The 17,927-nt window shown below is 31.9% G+C and overlaps 1 protein-coding gene across 1 annotated transcript in view; it reads left to right on the top strand.

Moving 5' to 3' along the window:
• LOC145260513 (BRO1 domain-containing protein BROX-like) overlaps positions 1 to 3,804 on the top strand; it is a 55,374-nt gene extending 51,570 nt beyond the window's left edge. Inside the window, exon 11 of the mRNA XM_080118642.1 lies at positions 1,901 to 3,804. Coding sequence (XP_079974768.1) covers positions 1,901 to 2,002 — 102 coding nt within the window. The 3' untranslated portion in view covers positions 2,003 to 3,804. The remainder of the gene's footprint in view (positions 1 to 1,900) is intronic.
• The last annotated feature ends 14,123 nt before the right edge of the window (positions 3,805 to 17,927 follow it).

Below are 17,927 nucleotides of genomic sequence, written 5' to 3'. Positions count from 1 at the left end.
TGCTTGCGTCATTTGAGCCAGAGATATATTAAGTAATGGCAACACTCGAGAACGAGTTGCTGCCATCATATATATATATATATACTTTTTTTTTTTCTTTGAGGGAATTAGACCTGAAGTCTAAAGAGCAGAGTTTATTTTAATGTATTAGTAAATTAAAAGAAAACAATGCTCATAGATATAGAAGCTCAATAGGTATAGATATCCTAGAGCTATTTTAATATTGAGTAAAACGATTTTGTTTGTTTTCTTTTTTGAAACTGATTTTTAATTATGAATCGTTTTACTCATATATATATATAATTAATTTCAGTTTGCAAATTGAATAATTCTGTAAACTTGAAGCAAGTATAAGTAGTAATATTTATCTCAACCAGAGGAAAAAGCTCAATATTCATGATAGCGCAATAATAATCTATTCCTTTCGGTATCTTACCAGTCTTCAAACAAATGTTTTCTTTCAAAATTTTAGCCTTCAACTTGTGCCAACCAGCAAAATTTATAGTCTGCTTATGAATATCATTTTGCTAACTACGTTTTCTTTGAGGATATGAGCCATTCATTTGAACTTTATAGAATAAGGAAAAACTTTAATTTTTGTATTCCTTGTTGAAAAATAAATTTGTTGTAAATTTTGATTTACAGAATTTGAATCCAATTTTCAGTGTGTGTGTGTGTGTGTGTGTAATATATATATATATATCATTCAAACACTACCGTGTTTGAATATATGGTTGAGTCATTTAGAACTGTTTTAAAGCTTCACCGTTCACTCATTTTTTGACCAAATTTCAAACAATTATTACAGTTTATAGATCACCTTCTCAGCAATATTGTGAAAAAAAAATTCAATTTTCGTTTAGTAAAACAAAAGTTATGATGAATTTACTGGTATTGAAGATCGTTAAAAAAAACGTAAGGAGGTGTGTCATTCTTTTTATGACTGGTTTCCATAGCAACTCCGTTGTTTCAGCGACTACTGTTGCTATCAATTCACTGCTCTTGCAAAAAGAGAAGTAACAAGTGAAACAGACAGAATGAAAGGGAGATAATTGGGGATTTTATTGAAAGCAAACGAGTGCCGTACATTGTTATTACATATGTTTATGCTACGTTTATGGGGCAAAAAAATAAGACTGAAATTATACAAAGAACAAGTGAATTTACTGGAAGTCTGAAAAAATCATGGATTACAATAGAAAAATGCGAGCATGAAAAGTAATATGGTTAAGCTTAAACATGGAAAAGTAAAAGACTAGTTGTTAAAACTGGAAAAGAAAAGTACAAAATATAAATTTATAACTTAAAATATTGCCGCATTAAGATTTTTTTTTTAATTCAATTTATAACATTATATAATCAATTCTTAATGCTGCAATATCTTAAGTTATAAATTTATTATATTTTTTACTAGAATATCTTGTCCTTTTCTTTTTCAGTTTTAATAACTTGTCCTTTACTTTTCATGCTCACATTTTTCTATTAGAGTATATATATATATATATATATATATATATATATTATACTTGTATTGTGTTCTTACTTGCATCAGTATGGTCCGATGGAAGTTCAATATTGCATGATTATTTTTTTTTTTTTATTTTTTTTTTTCAGGAAAATTTTCCTTCTTCAGATATGTTTAACTTTAGTTCAAACACATATATGGAGCTCTTGTAAACATGAGCAATTTCACCATAATTGAAATGGATCTGAAGTTATTTTTTTATTTTGTTTAAAAATCTATTATTCTTTAAACTTAATATTATATGGTTTGTGTTAATATTTAATATTATTCTATTTATTATTTTATTTTTTATGTATTTAAACTTAATTTGCATTTTGTTTATGTTTTATGTTAGATTGTTTAATTTATTTATTTTTTTGTTTTGTTTTTTTGCAGAAAGAATCTATGAAATCTGAGGAACTTCCGCAAGTGAAAGAGAAAGAATATCCAATGTCGGATAAGGACCCGAAAAATGACAGTGGATGCATCATTTCATAATGAAAGACACGAGAACATTTAAACATGAAAGAACAGCCTAAAATTCGTACAAAAAAAAAGAGAGAAATTCCAATTCACATTTTTTTCTTTCCAGCCAAGAGTTCTTTTCTCTATGTAAGCTAGCATTTTTATACCCCCCTCTCGGCCAAATACTCTGCACTCATGAAATACAAACTCTAAGTATTTGTTTAGCGCTAGTATTTTTATTCTTTGAATATTTGCAAAGTTTATAATTTTTATTTTTATTAAAAGCAAAATTTTATTTATTTGTTAAAACGAAAATATTTAATTCCAACTCGCTTGCTTTAGCAATAAGTTTTTCTTGTAAAAAAAAAAAAAAAACATAATCGCTTAAAACAAGTAGCAAGGTTTTAAGCTGGAGTGGAGAGTCAAAGTGGTGAATCAAAAATTTTTGCAAGAATTAGGAGTTAGATGTTTTTACAACAGAAATTTTAAAACTGTCTTTCATTTTTTTTTTTTTTTTTTTTTTTCTTAGGAGAGTAGAAAGTGGTTTACTTTTAGCAGCCTCATTACTCTTGCTTCCCTTATTTTGTCCATTAGTCCTCACATTCCATGAATGACGTTCTGACAAAGGGGGAAGAAATGCCGTTTTCTGGGTTGGAATCTATCCACTTATTGTTGGTTAGTTTTTGACTTTGAAGTTTGTTTTTTTGTGGTAAAACTTATATCAGATGGCTCCATGCCTTGTCTGGAGCGATTTCCATAAAAAAAAAACTTGCTTTAGAGTTGTATTTTTAGTTTTTTAATCTGCATATTCGTACAACATTTTACAATATGAATATGAACCCATTTAATTTAGTGCTGCATATCACTTTAAATGTAATTTCTTGACAATTACCAAGAATCTGGGTTAAAAAAAATTGGGTAGAAGGAATACAAGAAAAGTTCATGGTGCTTGTATAGTATAATGAAATTCTAAATAAATGCACTATTTCGTACTTACGTGTTATATCGAAATTAGTATGAATTCCAAAAATTATGAAACATGATTACGTACAAAAATAATTACAAGTAAAAAATATAATTTAAAGTTTTATCATATTTTTAAAGTTTTGAAGATTTGTTAAAAACGTAGGGGCGGTAACTGCTGTCTATGATTTTGATAAAATAATTGTAATCTGAAATTTATTTTGAAATAAGCTTTTTTTGTAAAAAGAAATAATTTTAGCAGATCTTCTACTTGGTCATTTTTCATTATCTAAAATTTTTTTTTACTTATTTTGACATGCAGAAACAATTATTTACCTTATTAGGGACATATAAAAAGAATGTATAAAGAAACCATATATGGAGTATAATTTTGATAATATTTCAAAGTATAGCTTTGCTTTTTAGTGGACACATGAGTTTGCATAAGTAAATACCATTATTATATAAACAGTTTATAATTATCTATAGAGGAATGGTATTTCCCTACGCAAACACATGTTCACTAAAAGCATAACAACAAACTTATGTTCATGCATTGGCTTATAAAAGGCTTCCCACAATGTCTGCTTGTGGAGCTTTTTCAAATGAGGAAACGTTTTGCAAAAAATAAATCTGATTCTTGTCCAGAATCATGTAAATTAAGTAATTTTTTTGGTTTGTTTTTCAAATTTAATAAGTATCAGAAGAATGACCATTTTTGCCTGCCATTTTGAAAAAAAATCCCCCAAAATAAGGGAGATAACTCAACAATAATTCAAAACTTGCAAGATTTATGTTGTAATGCCTACGAATTCTCATTAATCATTTAAAAAATATTTTTTTTATGAAAATAAAACTACTTGATCAATTTATAGTATTTTTTAAAATATTTATTTGTCTCGTCACAAGAAGATTTTTCTTTGTTTTTTGATTTTTAATATGGGAGGATTCTGGACAAGAATCACAAATCCCACTTTCTAACCAATTGACACCCGAACCCCAAAAGAAATCTATATCATTATGACATAGCAGGAAGGCATTTCATTTGAATTTTTTTTTTCTTCTTCATGAAAATGGAAGGGAACATCTTTCCTGATTGTCTTAATAGATACCAACCTAAGCATTTCTATGTCTTGTCACATATACAAAAGGCTAGCTGGCCGTTGACTCGAGGAAAGTTCACCTGACCACTGTAAGTTGTTAATAATCTTGCTGGGATGAAAAGGCAAGCTCCAAATCAGTCAAGCCCAACATAAATCTAGGACATTTATGTAACCTTGGACACACACACAAATGAATCAAGAAATTAAATTATCTTGAATCTTAAATTAAATTAAATTTTAATTGAATTTTATCTTGAAAGATTAAAATACCACAATTATAGTATTTATTAAACGACCTATGATCTGTTGGTACAGGTTGGTCCAAAACTCTGTTATCCCACCTATATATATATATATATATATATATATAAGATCCTTTATTTATTTATATATATATATATATATATATATATATATATATATAATAAAGGATCTGAACTATTATTTTCAAAATACCAGCAAAACTAAATCAACTAGCCAATGGCTTCCAACTGTCATGCAAACTTCTCTTTAGTTTGTATAAGAACTTTCTTTAAATTTAATGTCTAAAATCCTTATTATTTTCAATTTGGAGCCAGTATGGGAAAAAATTTCTGACATCTGTGATGTCAAGGTCTGAAAGTTAGGTATACCAGATGTTGGTGTTCAGTAAAATATTTGGGATTTTAAATATTGATTTATAAAGACCCTTTTCATGCTTTTCCTATTTCTATTCTCTACCATCCACCTTGCTGCATTTAAAGTTTCTTTATAATCTAAAAATAAAAATTGATTCTTGTCCAGAATCTCTCCCATATTAAAAAAAACAAAAAAGAAACATCTGTATAATGTATGTAGCCGTGACGAAACTAAGATATCACATTCCAAAAATTAATCACGTAAATTGATCAATTGGTGTTTTTAAATAAGAAAATCAGATATTAAAAGTAACAGAAAACAGCTATCTTGTCCGCTATTTTAAAAATAACTAAAAAAAAACAAAAAACAAAAAAATTCCCATTAATCACTTAAAAATGATTTTCATATTTAAAAATAAAACTACAGGATCAATTTACATGATTTTTGGAGTATGATATTTTTGTTTCTTCAGGAGTACATACGTCATGCAGATTTTTCTTATTTTTGTTTTTTAATTTAGGGGGAATTTTGGATGACTACCAAAGTTTCTTTATAATCTAAAAAAAAAAAAAATGTGTATTCAAGATGGAAGAAAATATAACGTAATTGCAAGATTCTGTACCCTGTGATCTTTCACTTAAACTTTGGAAGGGTTGAACCAGTTTTTTTTTTGTTTTTTTTTCTTTTAATTTATATTATATATATTTTCTTTTAATTTTTATATTCATGCAATTTTTTTATAACCAATTATGTTTGTTTATATCTTAACATTTTATCATGCTGAATATGCTTAATTGAATGTTGTATTATTATTTATCAATCAAATCTCTTCCAAATTTTTACCCATTGTTTTTAAGAAAACACAAGTCTGTTATTACAGGAAAGACTGCCAATTTTCGAATTGTACAGTTTTATTAAAATTCATAGTAAATTTAGCACTTTTTCTTTCCTTACCGTTTTTCCTTCTTTTTAAAAAAGAAACGTTTTGTCTTTACATACATGCTTTGTTCTCCCACCCCCCTCCTTTTTTTTTTTTTTTTTTTTTTTTTTTTTTTTTTGCTTAGGTGGATTACGTATGATTCATTTTTCCATCAACTTAAATATTGTGAATATATAAAAAATATATTAACCATGCTTCAAAGTTTTTTTCTTATCATATGCAAAATGTTTTAAAATAATATTTTATCCTTACTAACTTTTCTTTGGGTTTTTTTTCTATCACAGAAATTTGTTTATCGTTTAAATCGGATTTTTAAAAAAATCTGTAAATTTGTACAGATCACAAATAATCTTTCCTAATTCTTGATTCCAAACTATTTTGAATCTGTCCAAAAATGTTTGACTGGGTAACACACTAATTAAGATTAGACAACATTCCAGATATAGATATAGATTTCCATTAATCTAATATGTAAAGTTATCTTGTTAGATTTTCAAAGTCAGACCCAAATAGCATTTAAGTTGACAAATCAAACTCTGTTTTTGACTAACCAATTTTCATTTTTTTTTTTTTTTTTTTTTTTTATACTGCTGTGCTATATTATTAGCAATGTTTTTCACTACGATTTATTAAAACAATGACTTATTAACAGTTGTTTGAGCCCTTACTATGAAACAAAAAATCACCTAAAAATAAAAATCAGTAAAATAGATAACTCTAATTTGTAATTGGCGAATATAAGTTTTCTACTTTACAATTAAAATTTTTTTATTTTTTTTATTTTATTTTACTTCAGTCAGAAGTTCTCAGAAATCAAGGGTCCCACAACCTGGGGCTAACACTTGAAGTCTATATGAGATACATAGATATTCGAATGTTCCACTTAAGTTCTTTATTTCTCAAACCACTGAGTTAATAAAGAAGTTGAGAACATAATTTTCCTCTTCCCAATTAACCATTTTCATATATTGTATTATATCTTTTAATTTGGTCTCTTCGTCTTACTGAATTCCAGGACAAGAATTTGTCTAGTCTGGTGGAGTATCCAGTTTTGTGCTGTTACTTGAGGTAACATCACTTGGAGAAGGTGCACCATTCCTCGTAAAAGCTAATGTGGGTTAGCCATAGTGAGGAGATCTTATTTGGGCAGCGAATACTATGTGGTTTTGAATATTTGGTCAGGGTTTACTTCTATGGAAAAAGTATCCTCATGCCATATTGTTCTGACAAACCCCTGTACAGAGAGACCTTAGACACTCGAGGACAGTGTCTAGTAGGCATTCAAGTTCTCCCCAGTTTTCTGTATAAGTTGAAAAATGTACAAACAAATAAAAATAAAATGACTTTGCCACATCCTGGGAACACTGAGTATGTACAGCTTGTCAATAAAGAAAAACATGTTGCATCACAAAAACTAAACTTTAGTTTTACTTTTGGTTTGACTTTTTCTACAACAGATGTAGGTAGAAATATTGCTCTGCCATTATTAATTGAATTATAACTGCTCCAGTCACCCTTTATTCATGTTGATTTACATTTCGGCATATTATTATTTTTTATTTTTATTTTTTTTTTTTTAAGAAAAAAAAACCAAACTATTGGCAATATTTGTCATGTTAAGAAATATAATTTTGTATATTGTATTGAAGAATTGAATAAATAGTAAGAATTGATAATGTACGAGTCAATAAAACTTTTGTTAAGAAAATTTTTTGTTGTCCAGAATTCCACTTATATTAAAAATAAAAAAAAATAAAGAAAAATCTGTATGGTGTACGCATCCGTGATGAAACCAAAATATCGTATTCTAAAAATCACAAATTGATCAAGTAGTTTTATTTTTGAATAAAAAAAAATCAAACTTTGAGTAAAAGAGTGGTTGTCCTGTCTGCCATTGTGAAAACAAAGGGAGATAACTCAACAAATCAAACTTGCAAGATTTGTTTTATAATGCCTGAATTCCCATTAATTAGGTACGGGCAAAAATGGACGGACAAAGATAAGGGGACGTAGTTTTGAAAGTCGATTTATCATAATTTTTTTGTAGGTCTCCGGCTACTTTTCGATTGTATTTGAAAGTTTAAAGAATAAACTTAATTTCCAAAAGGAAAAAAATATTTGTACACATGAAAAAAAAAAGTTATAAAAAATGTTTTCACGGTGAGCTAACCAATTCAGCTAAATTTTGAAGTTAAATAAATTCATTGTAAAAATCCTTTTAAAGATAAATATTATTTTTCTGGGTCTATTTCAAAGAAAATTAGTAAAGTCCTAAGATATTGAATTAAATAAAAAAAAAAAAAAAGAAACCTTGTTTGTGCAAAACATAAATTAATTAGCCCAAAAACCGAGTGATTCTGCTTGTAAACACGGAATATACCGAAGCCCAAAATTTCAGCTAGTCGAAAGACTGAAGATGACGTCATGTAATTAAAAGGTAGGAAGGGGGGATGTTAGTTTTCTTTTTTTCCAGACGTGCATCCGTACACTCCCATCCTGAACGTTTGTATCATTTTTAGCATTTTTTAATTTAATTATTTTTCTATGTTCCGGTTTTTAAATTTTTTTTTTTTTTTAATTATTGTTCAAGGTTTTATAAAACTTATGTTACGCCGAAAGTTTCACATTCTTTCAAGCACGGAAAATATTAAAATCTTACATATAAAAATTATGCGAAACCTGTAATTTAAAAAAAAAAAAAAAAAAAAAAAAGTAGAAATATTTTTTGCTATTATGATTTTTTGTGAAAATATTAAATAAACAATGCTTAATTCAATGATAATATCGGTAGTTTGAGAAATTCATTTTTCTTTGAGTTATATCGAATTTATTAATACACGTTTAGAGGCTTTTATCATAATGTTTCTGTAAAAATAATTTTTTTTAATTGTTATATTTTACGATTTTTTTATTTTCATAAAAAAGTAAAAATAAATTCTTTTCATTTTTTTTTTATATTTTTTTTTTTTTTTTTTTTTTTTTTACTGAAAACCATAACTTTCGTAAAGGTATTTTTTGTTTAAATAAAATAATACATTTTCACTAAGATTTGAATAAAAATAACGAGTTCAATATATTCCGTGATCATTATTTTATAAATACTGAAAATCTAATTAAAATTGGTTAATTTCCTGATTTTGGACCAATTTTTAAGTAAAGGGAGGGGTTAAAATGTTTATACATTTTGAGCATCGGCTATTCATTTTGCACATACCTACCATTAATCACTTAAAAACAATTTTCTTATTTAAAAATAAAACTACTTGATCAATTTATATAATTTTTGAAATATAATATTTTGTTGCTTAATCAGGGGTGTGTGTATTGTACAGATTTTTCATTTTGGTTTTTAATATAGTGGGGGGAGGGTCTGAACAAGAGCTATTTTTTTTTTTTTTTTCCTTCCTAGATTCAACTATTGCAAAAGGGATGAGATGAAAGTTGCCAACATCCATAAGTGAAAATGGTGCTATGGAACTGACTAGATTTGAACCTGGCATGCCACACCACTACAACTTTCCAATATTTAAAATGTAAAACGATGAACTTTTTTTTTTTTTTTTTTTTTTTTTTTTTTTTCAGTTCAATTTACTTTTGCATTGCAAAAATGTTCATTTCTTGTATAAGAATTGCATTTTATTAAATGGAAATTATCACAACTGCACTTTTTCTTTTTATTTCTATAAATCAATTGTATCTTTTATGAATGAAATAAGTGGGGTGGCATGCCTCTATATAAGAATAACTACACAGGTTACATATTAGAGACCCTCTGTCAATGGTGATTAAGTTGGCTAGTGTGAATTTAGACAAAGGTCACACTGAGTGCCTGATGATAACTCAGATTTACAGAACAGAATCGTTCCCAGAGATAAGTGACAAAGTTGAAGCAGAGGCAGCAGGTTAAACGCTGTAGACAAAATAGTATGAGGTTATGTTTTTTCAAGTTGGAAGAAACAATGTTTTTCAAATTGGTCTTTTCATGGAAGCCATGCAAATGAGACACATCCAATAATGTACAAAACTTTGTAATCTAAGCGAATGTTACTTTGCCATCTGTCTGTGTACATCACTCATTTGTTATGGTAAGAAGTAAATAATTAGCTGAAGGAACATTAGTCTTTCTCTTTGAGTCAATTCTCTTAAGATAAATCTTGAAGAAAACTCAGCGAATATCTGCTTGTGTCATCTTTCTTCATGAAAAGAAACTTATTTTTATACCTACCACTAGATGAAACGGCAATGATCAAGAAAAGTGGTGGTGTCAGACAAGCATGTATAAACATCCCCTACATAACTTCTGGATTTTTTAAAATTAAAATGCAACAGACATATCCATGACCTGTTGGTCTACCACCGCTTCTGTCTTCATCTAATGAGGGACCTTTTAAAATGTGAACAAACACTCACTGGTCACTGGAAATCATTGTTCTAATGCTTAGAGCACGCACAACCTAAATCTGTGTGACAATACCTTTAACATGTAAGCTGCCATCAAGATACTGTAGAGGTTGAGCCCTTCTTTTACAGGTGCACTGATCAACAAATATGGGCCTCTCGCAGTTGCAGTTTTAAGTGTCGGTTTCAGGGTAGATCTGCAAATTAACTGAATTATGCTCCAAACAATCCAAAGAAAACAATCAACAACTCAGAAATCACTTTTTTTTATAAACGAAAAATAATTATTGCATAAAATATTTCAGATACAATCATGCAATGGGAAAGTTAAACTACTCAGGTTCTTTTGGACTGTTTTAAGATGCAGGATTTTTCAACTCAAATTCTTTCAGATGATTTCTCGGTCAAAGGAGGAAGAAGTGATCTTCCACTTAGCCCCTTTGGGAATCTCAACCCCTGGACAAGAGCCCAAAACTGATGCACATTCTTTGACTACCAGCAAGTAAGTCTCTCTGTCTGCCAAAAAACAATGGTCTTTTATTAAAGGTTGTCACATGGGGGCTCGTCCGGGATTTTTCTTTTTAATTTTCTTAAAAAATTGACCACACATGTAAAGAAAAGCATATGGTCAATCATTGAAAGAATCCTTTATTTTCTTGGAAAAGAAAAATTATATGGACACCAGAATCTGGGAACTCTGAAAAACTGAACTACGCAGTTTTTCTTTTCAGGGCGTAGACAACGAGTCTAGCAAAAGTAAAATCATATCGGGGGCTTGACAGCCAAATAAATATATATACACAAAAATTTGTTGCTAACTTGAGAATCTACAGAAATGGATGTAGTGGAAGACTTTTTGGAGGAGCTGTCACTGGAAAACTGTTGGCGAGAACAATGTGTACCAACCTCCTGCATTAAGAAGCAAGTACCCCCATACAAAGCCACCGCCTCCTACCTATCGTCAAACAGACTGGTGGAGAACCATAACATGCCACTACTGTAAAAAGGTAGGGCACATTGCCCTGACAGAAAAGGCGCCGATTTTGGACGAAGATTTACAAGTAAACCACAAGGCTTCATCTCTTCACATAAGCGCATTACATTTAAAGATACTGACGAAATTAGAAAGGAATATAGACCATTCATATCAAATGGTTTCATATCCCCATTATATAATCGCTCGGATAAACAGCCTGTAAAAATTCTGAGAGACACTGGGGCAACCCAATCTTTGATTTTCGAGCAGAGTATGCCATGCGGGTCACAAACAACCACAGGAGAATCCGTTGTGATTCGCGGAATTAATGGAAATTACATCAATGTCCCAATCCATTGAGTCTCTCTTGATTCGGATATAGTATGCGGTCCGGTAGAAGTGGACATAGTCAGTAGCCTACCCATGAAGGGCATCTCGATGTTACTCGGGAATGACCTAGCCAGAGAAAGAGTCATTCCTCACCCAAGAGTGATAATGGAGCCAGACATCTCAGAAAATACCGAGTTGATGGAAGAGCAACACCCCGGCATATTCCCATCATGTGCAGTAACCCGTGCGCAGACCGCAAAAAGAACTGCAAAAGAGGAGTCTGTGATGAAAGATCAGTCCGAGGAGGACAAAGAACTTAACCTCTCCCAGTTATTCATGAATCCTGAGGTGGAAGCTAAATCGACACCCGTGGATACAAATAATCTCCTTACTAACCACAAACCCTCTCCCAGATTTCCCACCTCACGACAGTTGATCATGGAGGAACAGCGAAGAGACGAGGAGATTTCTCCCCTCTTTGAAGAAGCGCTACCCAAGAAAGAACTGGAGAAAGTACCCTCTGGTTACTTCATAAAAAACGGCGTGCTGATGAGGAAGTGGAGGCCCTCACAATCCCCCGCGCATGAAGACAGTATTATACCAACTAGTATTACCTAAGACACGCAGGGCCGAAATATTAGAAGTGGCTCATGAAATCCCCTTGGGAGGCAACTTAGGCATTCACAAGACTTACGAGAGAATCATTAAACATTTTATTGGCCAGGGGTATGCAAAGACATATCTAACTGTTGCTGAACTTGTCACATTTGCCAGATGATAGGCAAGCCGAACCAGAAAATACCAGTCGCCCCATTACATCCTATACCCGCATTTGAAGAACCCTTTTGCCAAATTTTGATCGACTGCGTAGGTTGACTTCCGAAGACTAAAAGGGGAAATCAGTATATATTAACCCTCATCTGCACATCCACCAGATGCCCGGAAGCAATCCCACTCAGAAACATATCTGCTGAGAAAATCATAAAGGCCCTTCTCAACTTCTCTATGGTTGGACTGCCAAAATAATCCAATCCGATCAAGGATCGAATTTTATGTCCAGGAGATTTCAACAGTCCATGAACATGCTGGGCATACAAACAGTCAAGTCAAGCGCATATCACCTCCAATCCCAGGGCGCCTTGGAAAGGTTTCATTCTACACTGAAGACCATGATCCAAACTTATTGCCTTGGTCACCAGAAGGATTGGGATGAGAGTATTCCCTTCTTGATATTTGCAGCACGAGATGCTACCCAGGAATCTTTGGGATTCAGTCCATTTGAGTTAGTGTTTGACCATTCGGTACGCGGCTCCCTAGCATTGTTGAAAGAAAAATGGCTTCAGGAAGGATCCACCCACGAACCCATGCTGGAGTACGTATCACGGTTTCGAAATCGACTACATGAAACCAGCCAACTGGCACGCGAAAGACTGCGGACAACTCAAGCCAGAATGAAGAAGCATTATGACCAAAATGCTGTCCTCAGAAGCTTCGAAGTTGGAGACAAAGTGCTTGTTTTGTTACCCTTATCTGGTCATCCACTTGAGGTGTGGTTCCACTGCTCGGAAGGTCAGCGAACTAAACTATGTAATTAATACCCCTGATCGTAGAAAGACAACACAGATAGAGTTTAATTTATCCCTTTCGAAATACGCTTTGAGCATATGCTCAAAGCGTATTTCGAAAGGGATAAATTAAACTTTATCGTGGTTACCACTGCGCCCGCTTCCGCGAGGAAACCAATAGATGACAACGAAGAGATCTTGGAGAAAAACCAACACCCCCTGAGGTTATCAAATTCAGAAATATTAGCCAATCTTACCTCCCTCGTATCTCATTTGTCAAGTAACGAAAGAGATGATATAACCCTCCTTATTCGAGACGACAGCGATCTCTTTCCGGATGTTCCCAAACGAACGAACCTTGTTCAACATGATGTAGAGATTGAAAATGCCCTCCCCATTAAACAACACCCATATCGTGTCAACCCACATAAAGCAGAAATAATCAGTCATGAAGTGAAATATATGCTCGAACATGGCATCATTGAACCTAGCCAGAGCAGCTGGTCATCTCCTTGTGTGCTAGTCGGAAAATGCGATGGATCCATTCGCTTCTTTACGGATTATCGCAAAGTGAATGCTGTTACAAAAGCTGACTCTCACCCCATACCTAGGATGGACGATTGCATCGATAAGATTGGCACGGCCACATATATTTCCAAATTAGACCTACTCAAGGGATATTGGTGTGTACCCTTGACTGAACGAGCTAAACAAATATCCGCTTTCGTCACCCCTTATGGTTTATATCAGTATAGAGTTATGCCTTTCGGGGTGAAGAATTCCCAGGCCACCTTTCAGAGAATGATGAATTCATGCTTGCGAGACTTACCCGGTGTCGAAATCTATATTGACGACATCGTCATATACAATGATAGCCGAGTTGAACACATAACGTCCCTGAGAGTCGTATTTGATAGACTCCGATAGGCAAATCTTACTGTCCATTTAGCTAAAAACGACTTTGGCAAAGCTGAAATTAAATACCTGGGGCATACAGTCGGCTATGGGAAGATATCCCCAGTCGAGGCCAAAATTCAGGGTATCATAGATTATCCTGCCCCTACCAACTTGAAGAGTCTGAGGCGATTCCTCGGCATGGCCGGATACTACAGGAAATTCTGTCACAACTTCTCCGACATAGCGTCACCACTTACCCAGTTGCTATCCAAGAAGGTGAAATTCTCCTGGACATCATCTTGTCAAAAAGCATTCGAGCAAATCAAATCTTTATTATGTTCCCAACCTGTTTTGAAAGCTCCCGACTTCTCACAACCATTCCGTTTGGCCATCGATGCCAGTGATTCTGGTTTCGGATCTGTGCTACTTCAAACAGACTCGGCCGGTATTAAACACCCGGTTAGCTATTTCTCCAGGAAGTTTAATGCTTATCAAAAAGGATATTCGACTGTTGAAAAGGAGACGTTGGCCCTCGTCTTAAGCCTAAAGTATTTCGATGTGTATGTATCCTCCTCATGCAGGCAAATACTCGTTTATACTGATCACAACCCGCTCACTTTCCTGCATAAAATGAAAGATAAAAATCGAAGATTATTAAACTGGAGCTTGATTCTACAAGAATATAACTTGGAAATTTAGCATATCCGGGGAGTTGATAACGTTTGTGCCGATGCATTGTCGCGTGTATATTATGAACCTAGAACCCTTCTTTAAAAAAAAAGAAAAAAAAAAAAAGAAAAAAAAAAACGTCTTCCAGACTCTTTATCATTTTTTTTTTTTTTTAGTTAATAGTTAAACAACAACAACAAAAAAAAAATTGGAGATCTTGAATAAAAACAAACTGACAAAATACGGTTCAGGAATTTAGCCCGGGTTGAAGATATTTTGCTATTCTTCATGAAATCGAATAAAAAGTATTAAGCTAGAAAAATCTTCGGAAAAGATTTTTCTTAAATAGGTGGTGGGATGTTACATTTTTAGTAAAAAAAAAAAAAAAAAAAAAAAAAAAAAAAAAAAAAAAAACGTAATTAATTATTCTTTTATATGTTGTTTGAAATCGAGAGAGAATAGGAGTGTTTGTTTTTGTTTTATTTTCATCAATTGTATTGTCTGCGTTCAGTAAAAAAAAAAAAACAAGAAAACAATCACGAGAGAGGATATGAAGAGATATATAGAGAGTGGTCAAAGAAAAGAAAGAATAGCTAACGAGCACTAACAGTAGAGGAGAAAGAAAGAAAAAAAAAGGAAACCAGCTAGCGAACGCTGGCAGGCTGTATAGAGAGGGGGAGGTGAAAATATATATAGAGAGAGAGGGGGGGCGTTTTAACCTGCGCGCTTACGAAGGACACAAGAGAGTCTGCTCCTCGCTGCTGAGGGAAGCAACCGACAACAGTGACACCGGGAACAGATATAAGATTAGCAGTAATACTGCGGTGGATAAAAGTCGAGGCGGTGCACTTAATAAACATTGAAAAAGGAGTCTATTTGGAGCCAGTTTTTTTTTTTTTTTTTGAAGGAAATCGGATAAGAAGAACAACAACAAAGTAAAGTCGCTAAGACAGTGAGTGAAGCAAAATCTCTCTCTCTATATCTCTATCTTTGAACTGAGCAGATGACAATAACCAGTATGAAAATGTTGTATTGAGATCTGGCATTTTTCTTGAACATTCTCTCTCGATCAAGACAATTTATTTTCTTTCATGCATTACTTCTTTAAATTATCAAAATAATTGTGTTTTTATTTATTTATTTATTTTTGTGTTGTTATAAATAAATTTACATTCATAATTCCCATCGGCCTTTTGTTTGTTGTTTCAGTTGTGTTTTTCTGTCTTATGTTTTACCGTTGTCTCTGAAGAATTTGGATAATCCCTTCCCATATTTATTTATTTACGTTTTAATCCCGGAAGAAAAAAAATATTATTTTTTTTATTATCATTGCGATCATATCTCTACAGTTCCCCGTGGAGATAGCCGAGTCGTAACAATATATATATATATTCAAGAGGTAAGCGGACAAAAAAAAAAAAAAAAAAAAATTACAAATAAATAGATACATAAAATAAATAAGGGGAGAGAAAAAAAAATGATATAGGATTTACTTCCCTTGGACTGATCTATAAACATATTTTGTATTTTGTGAGACCAACCCATTCGGGCATCTGAGGGTCGATACCTATGTGAAAAAAAAACAAAACAAAACAAAACAGATTTGAAACAAGAAAAAGAGGGAAGGGGTGGAATGGAACTATGGCCAACTGGCTGGAACATTTTTCTTTCTCCTGTTTTTATACATTGTGAAAATAAAAATTTTAAAAAAAGAGAGAAGCTGTATATATGTACATATAATGATGTGTTTGTTCTTTCTTTCCTTCTTCCACGAGATCCGATCCTGTTCGTTCATCTACAAATTCACCCTAACCCTATATTTATCATTTCAAGTCAAATACCCCATTCAAGTAATCTTGCATGACGGAGGAGAGAATAACGAAATGATAATTGGCGCGTCCTTCCATTAACTCTCTCCTAATTACCTAGAGAATACCAAGTAGAAATCTAGGGGGAGATCGTCACACAATATACATTTTTAAAACAGAGTTTGACTCTATTCAAATGACTATATTAAATTGCTGTTCACTGTTGACAGGCGTTGAGTAGAAAGAATTGATGCGGGAAGGCTATAGGTATGGCAGCAGAACTCAGCTCCATGTAACACCTTGGGGAAAACCATGAAGTGGCTATCTAAGAACTTGTATGATTTCAGTTTCAAAATTTGGTCCCAAACTCACCTGATTTGCAACTCCATAGACTTATGTGTGAAGAGTAGTTAAGAAAAACACAAACCATAACGCCACCAACATGAACAGATTGCCAGAATCAAACTGGTATTCGGGTGTCTCTTGAAGGCCAACAGTTGTACTCAAGATTCAGGTCTTGCCTGTAGACCATGATAGAGGCTCATCAGGGTGTCTTCTTTGAGTGAGCTGTGTAAGTTTTTAAGAGATGAACTTTGGGGATATTAGTCTTCGCGCGAAAGAGCAGGACACGAAATGTTTAAATAATAATAGAATAACAAAGACTTTCGCTGGCAAGGAATACAATTGACCGTAACCAGTTATATAGTCCTTTTGAAATTTTCATCTCTATTTTTCTCGTTATGTACTGAATATTTGTTAATGAAACCTATATGAAATATGTTCCTTATTAAATTTTAAAGATTTTCTATTCTGAAAGAAGTTTAAAAAAATTTAATCTAAAAGTTATTTTAAAGTTTTTGTTAAAAAAAAAAAAAAAATTCAGATTTTCTCATTATTCAGACCTGTATTACAAAGCGGGAGTTGCAAAAAAATGAGTTGTGGTGTGAGGAGAAATGCAAACTGAAACAGAGAGAAGATTCAGACCTGTAATAATACAAAAAGGGGGTTGCAAAAATGAGTTGTGGTGTGAAGAGAAATACAAACTGAAATAGAGAGAAGGAAAGTTTTAAAATATAATCTTAAAAAGATAAGATACAAGTTAGAAAAGCATTTTAACCAAGGCATGAAAATTGTTAAACAAAATGTTTAAAGGTTTTAAAAATAAAGGTACAAGATTCAATTTGAAATTTATTTATCTTCAAAATGCACTTTTATAAATTTTACAAAATAAGATAAAAAAAAGTTTCATTTAAATTGAATTTATTTTATGTAATGTACATTTTGTTGCAATTTAAAAACATTATCTTTCATCTAGCAACTAATGATATAGATATAAAATCTTCAATGATTTTTTTATAAAAAGTGCAACAGAATGTACATTACATAAAATAAATCCAAGGTAATTTTTTGATTCAATTTAAATTATTTTTATACCTTATTTTGTAAAATTTATAAAAGTGCACTTTGAAGATAAATAAATTTCAAATTGAATCTTGTACCTTTATTTTTAAAGCCTATAGTAAAAACATTTTGCTTAACAATTTTCATGCCTTGGATGAAATGCTTTTCTAACTTGTATCAATTATTGGCCAATTTTTATTTTTTTCTTTCATTTCAAAAAATGATCAAATTTGTTTGAAACAACCTGTATATATTTCTTTCAATAATTAAAATTGAAAAAAAAAAAAAAA

This window comes from Euprymna scolopes, chromosome 36, assembly GCF_053919585.1.
Source record: "Euprymna scolopes isolate OS-2025 chromosome 36, ASM5391958v1, whole genome shotgun sequence".
NCBI classification, from domain to species: domain Eukaryota; kingdom Metazoa; phylum Mollusca; class Cephalopoda; order Sepiida; family Sepiolidae; genus Euprymna; species Euprymna scolopes.
This window is presented reverse-complemented; position numbering and strand designations above follow the sequence as displayed.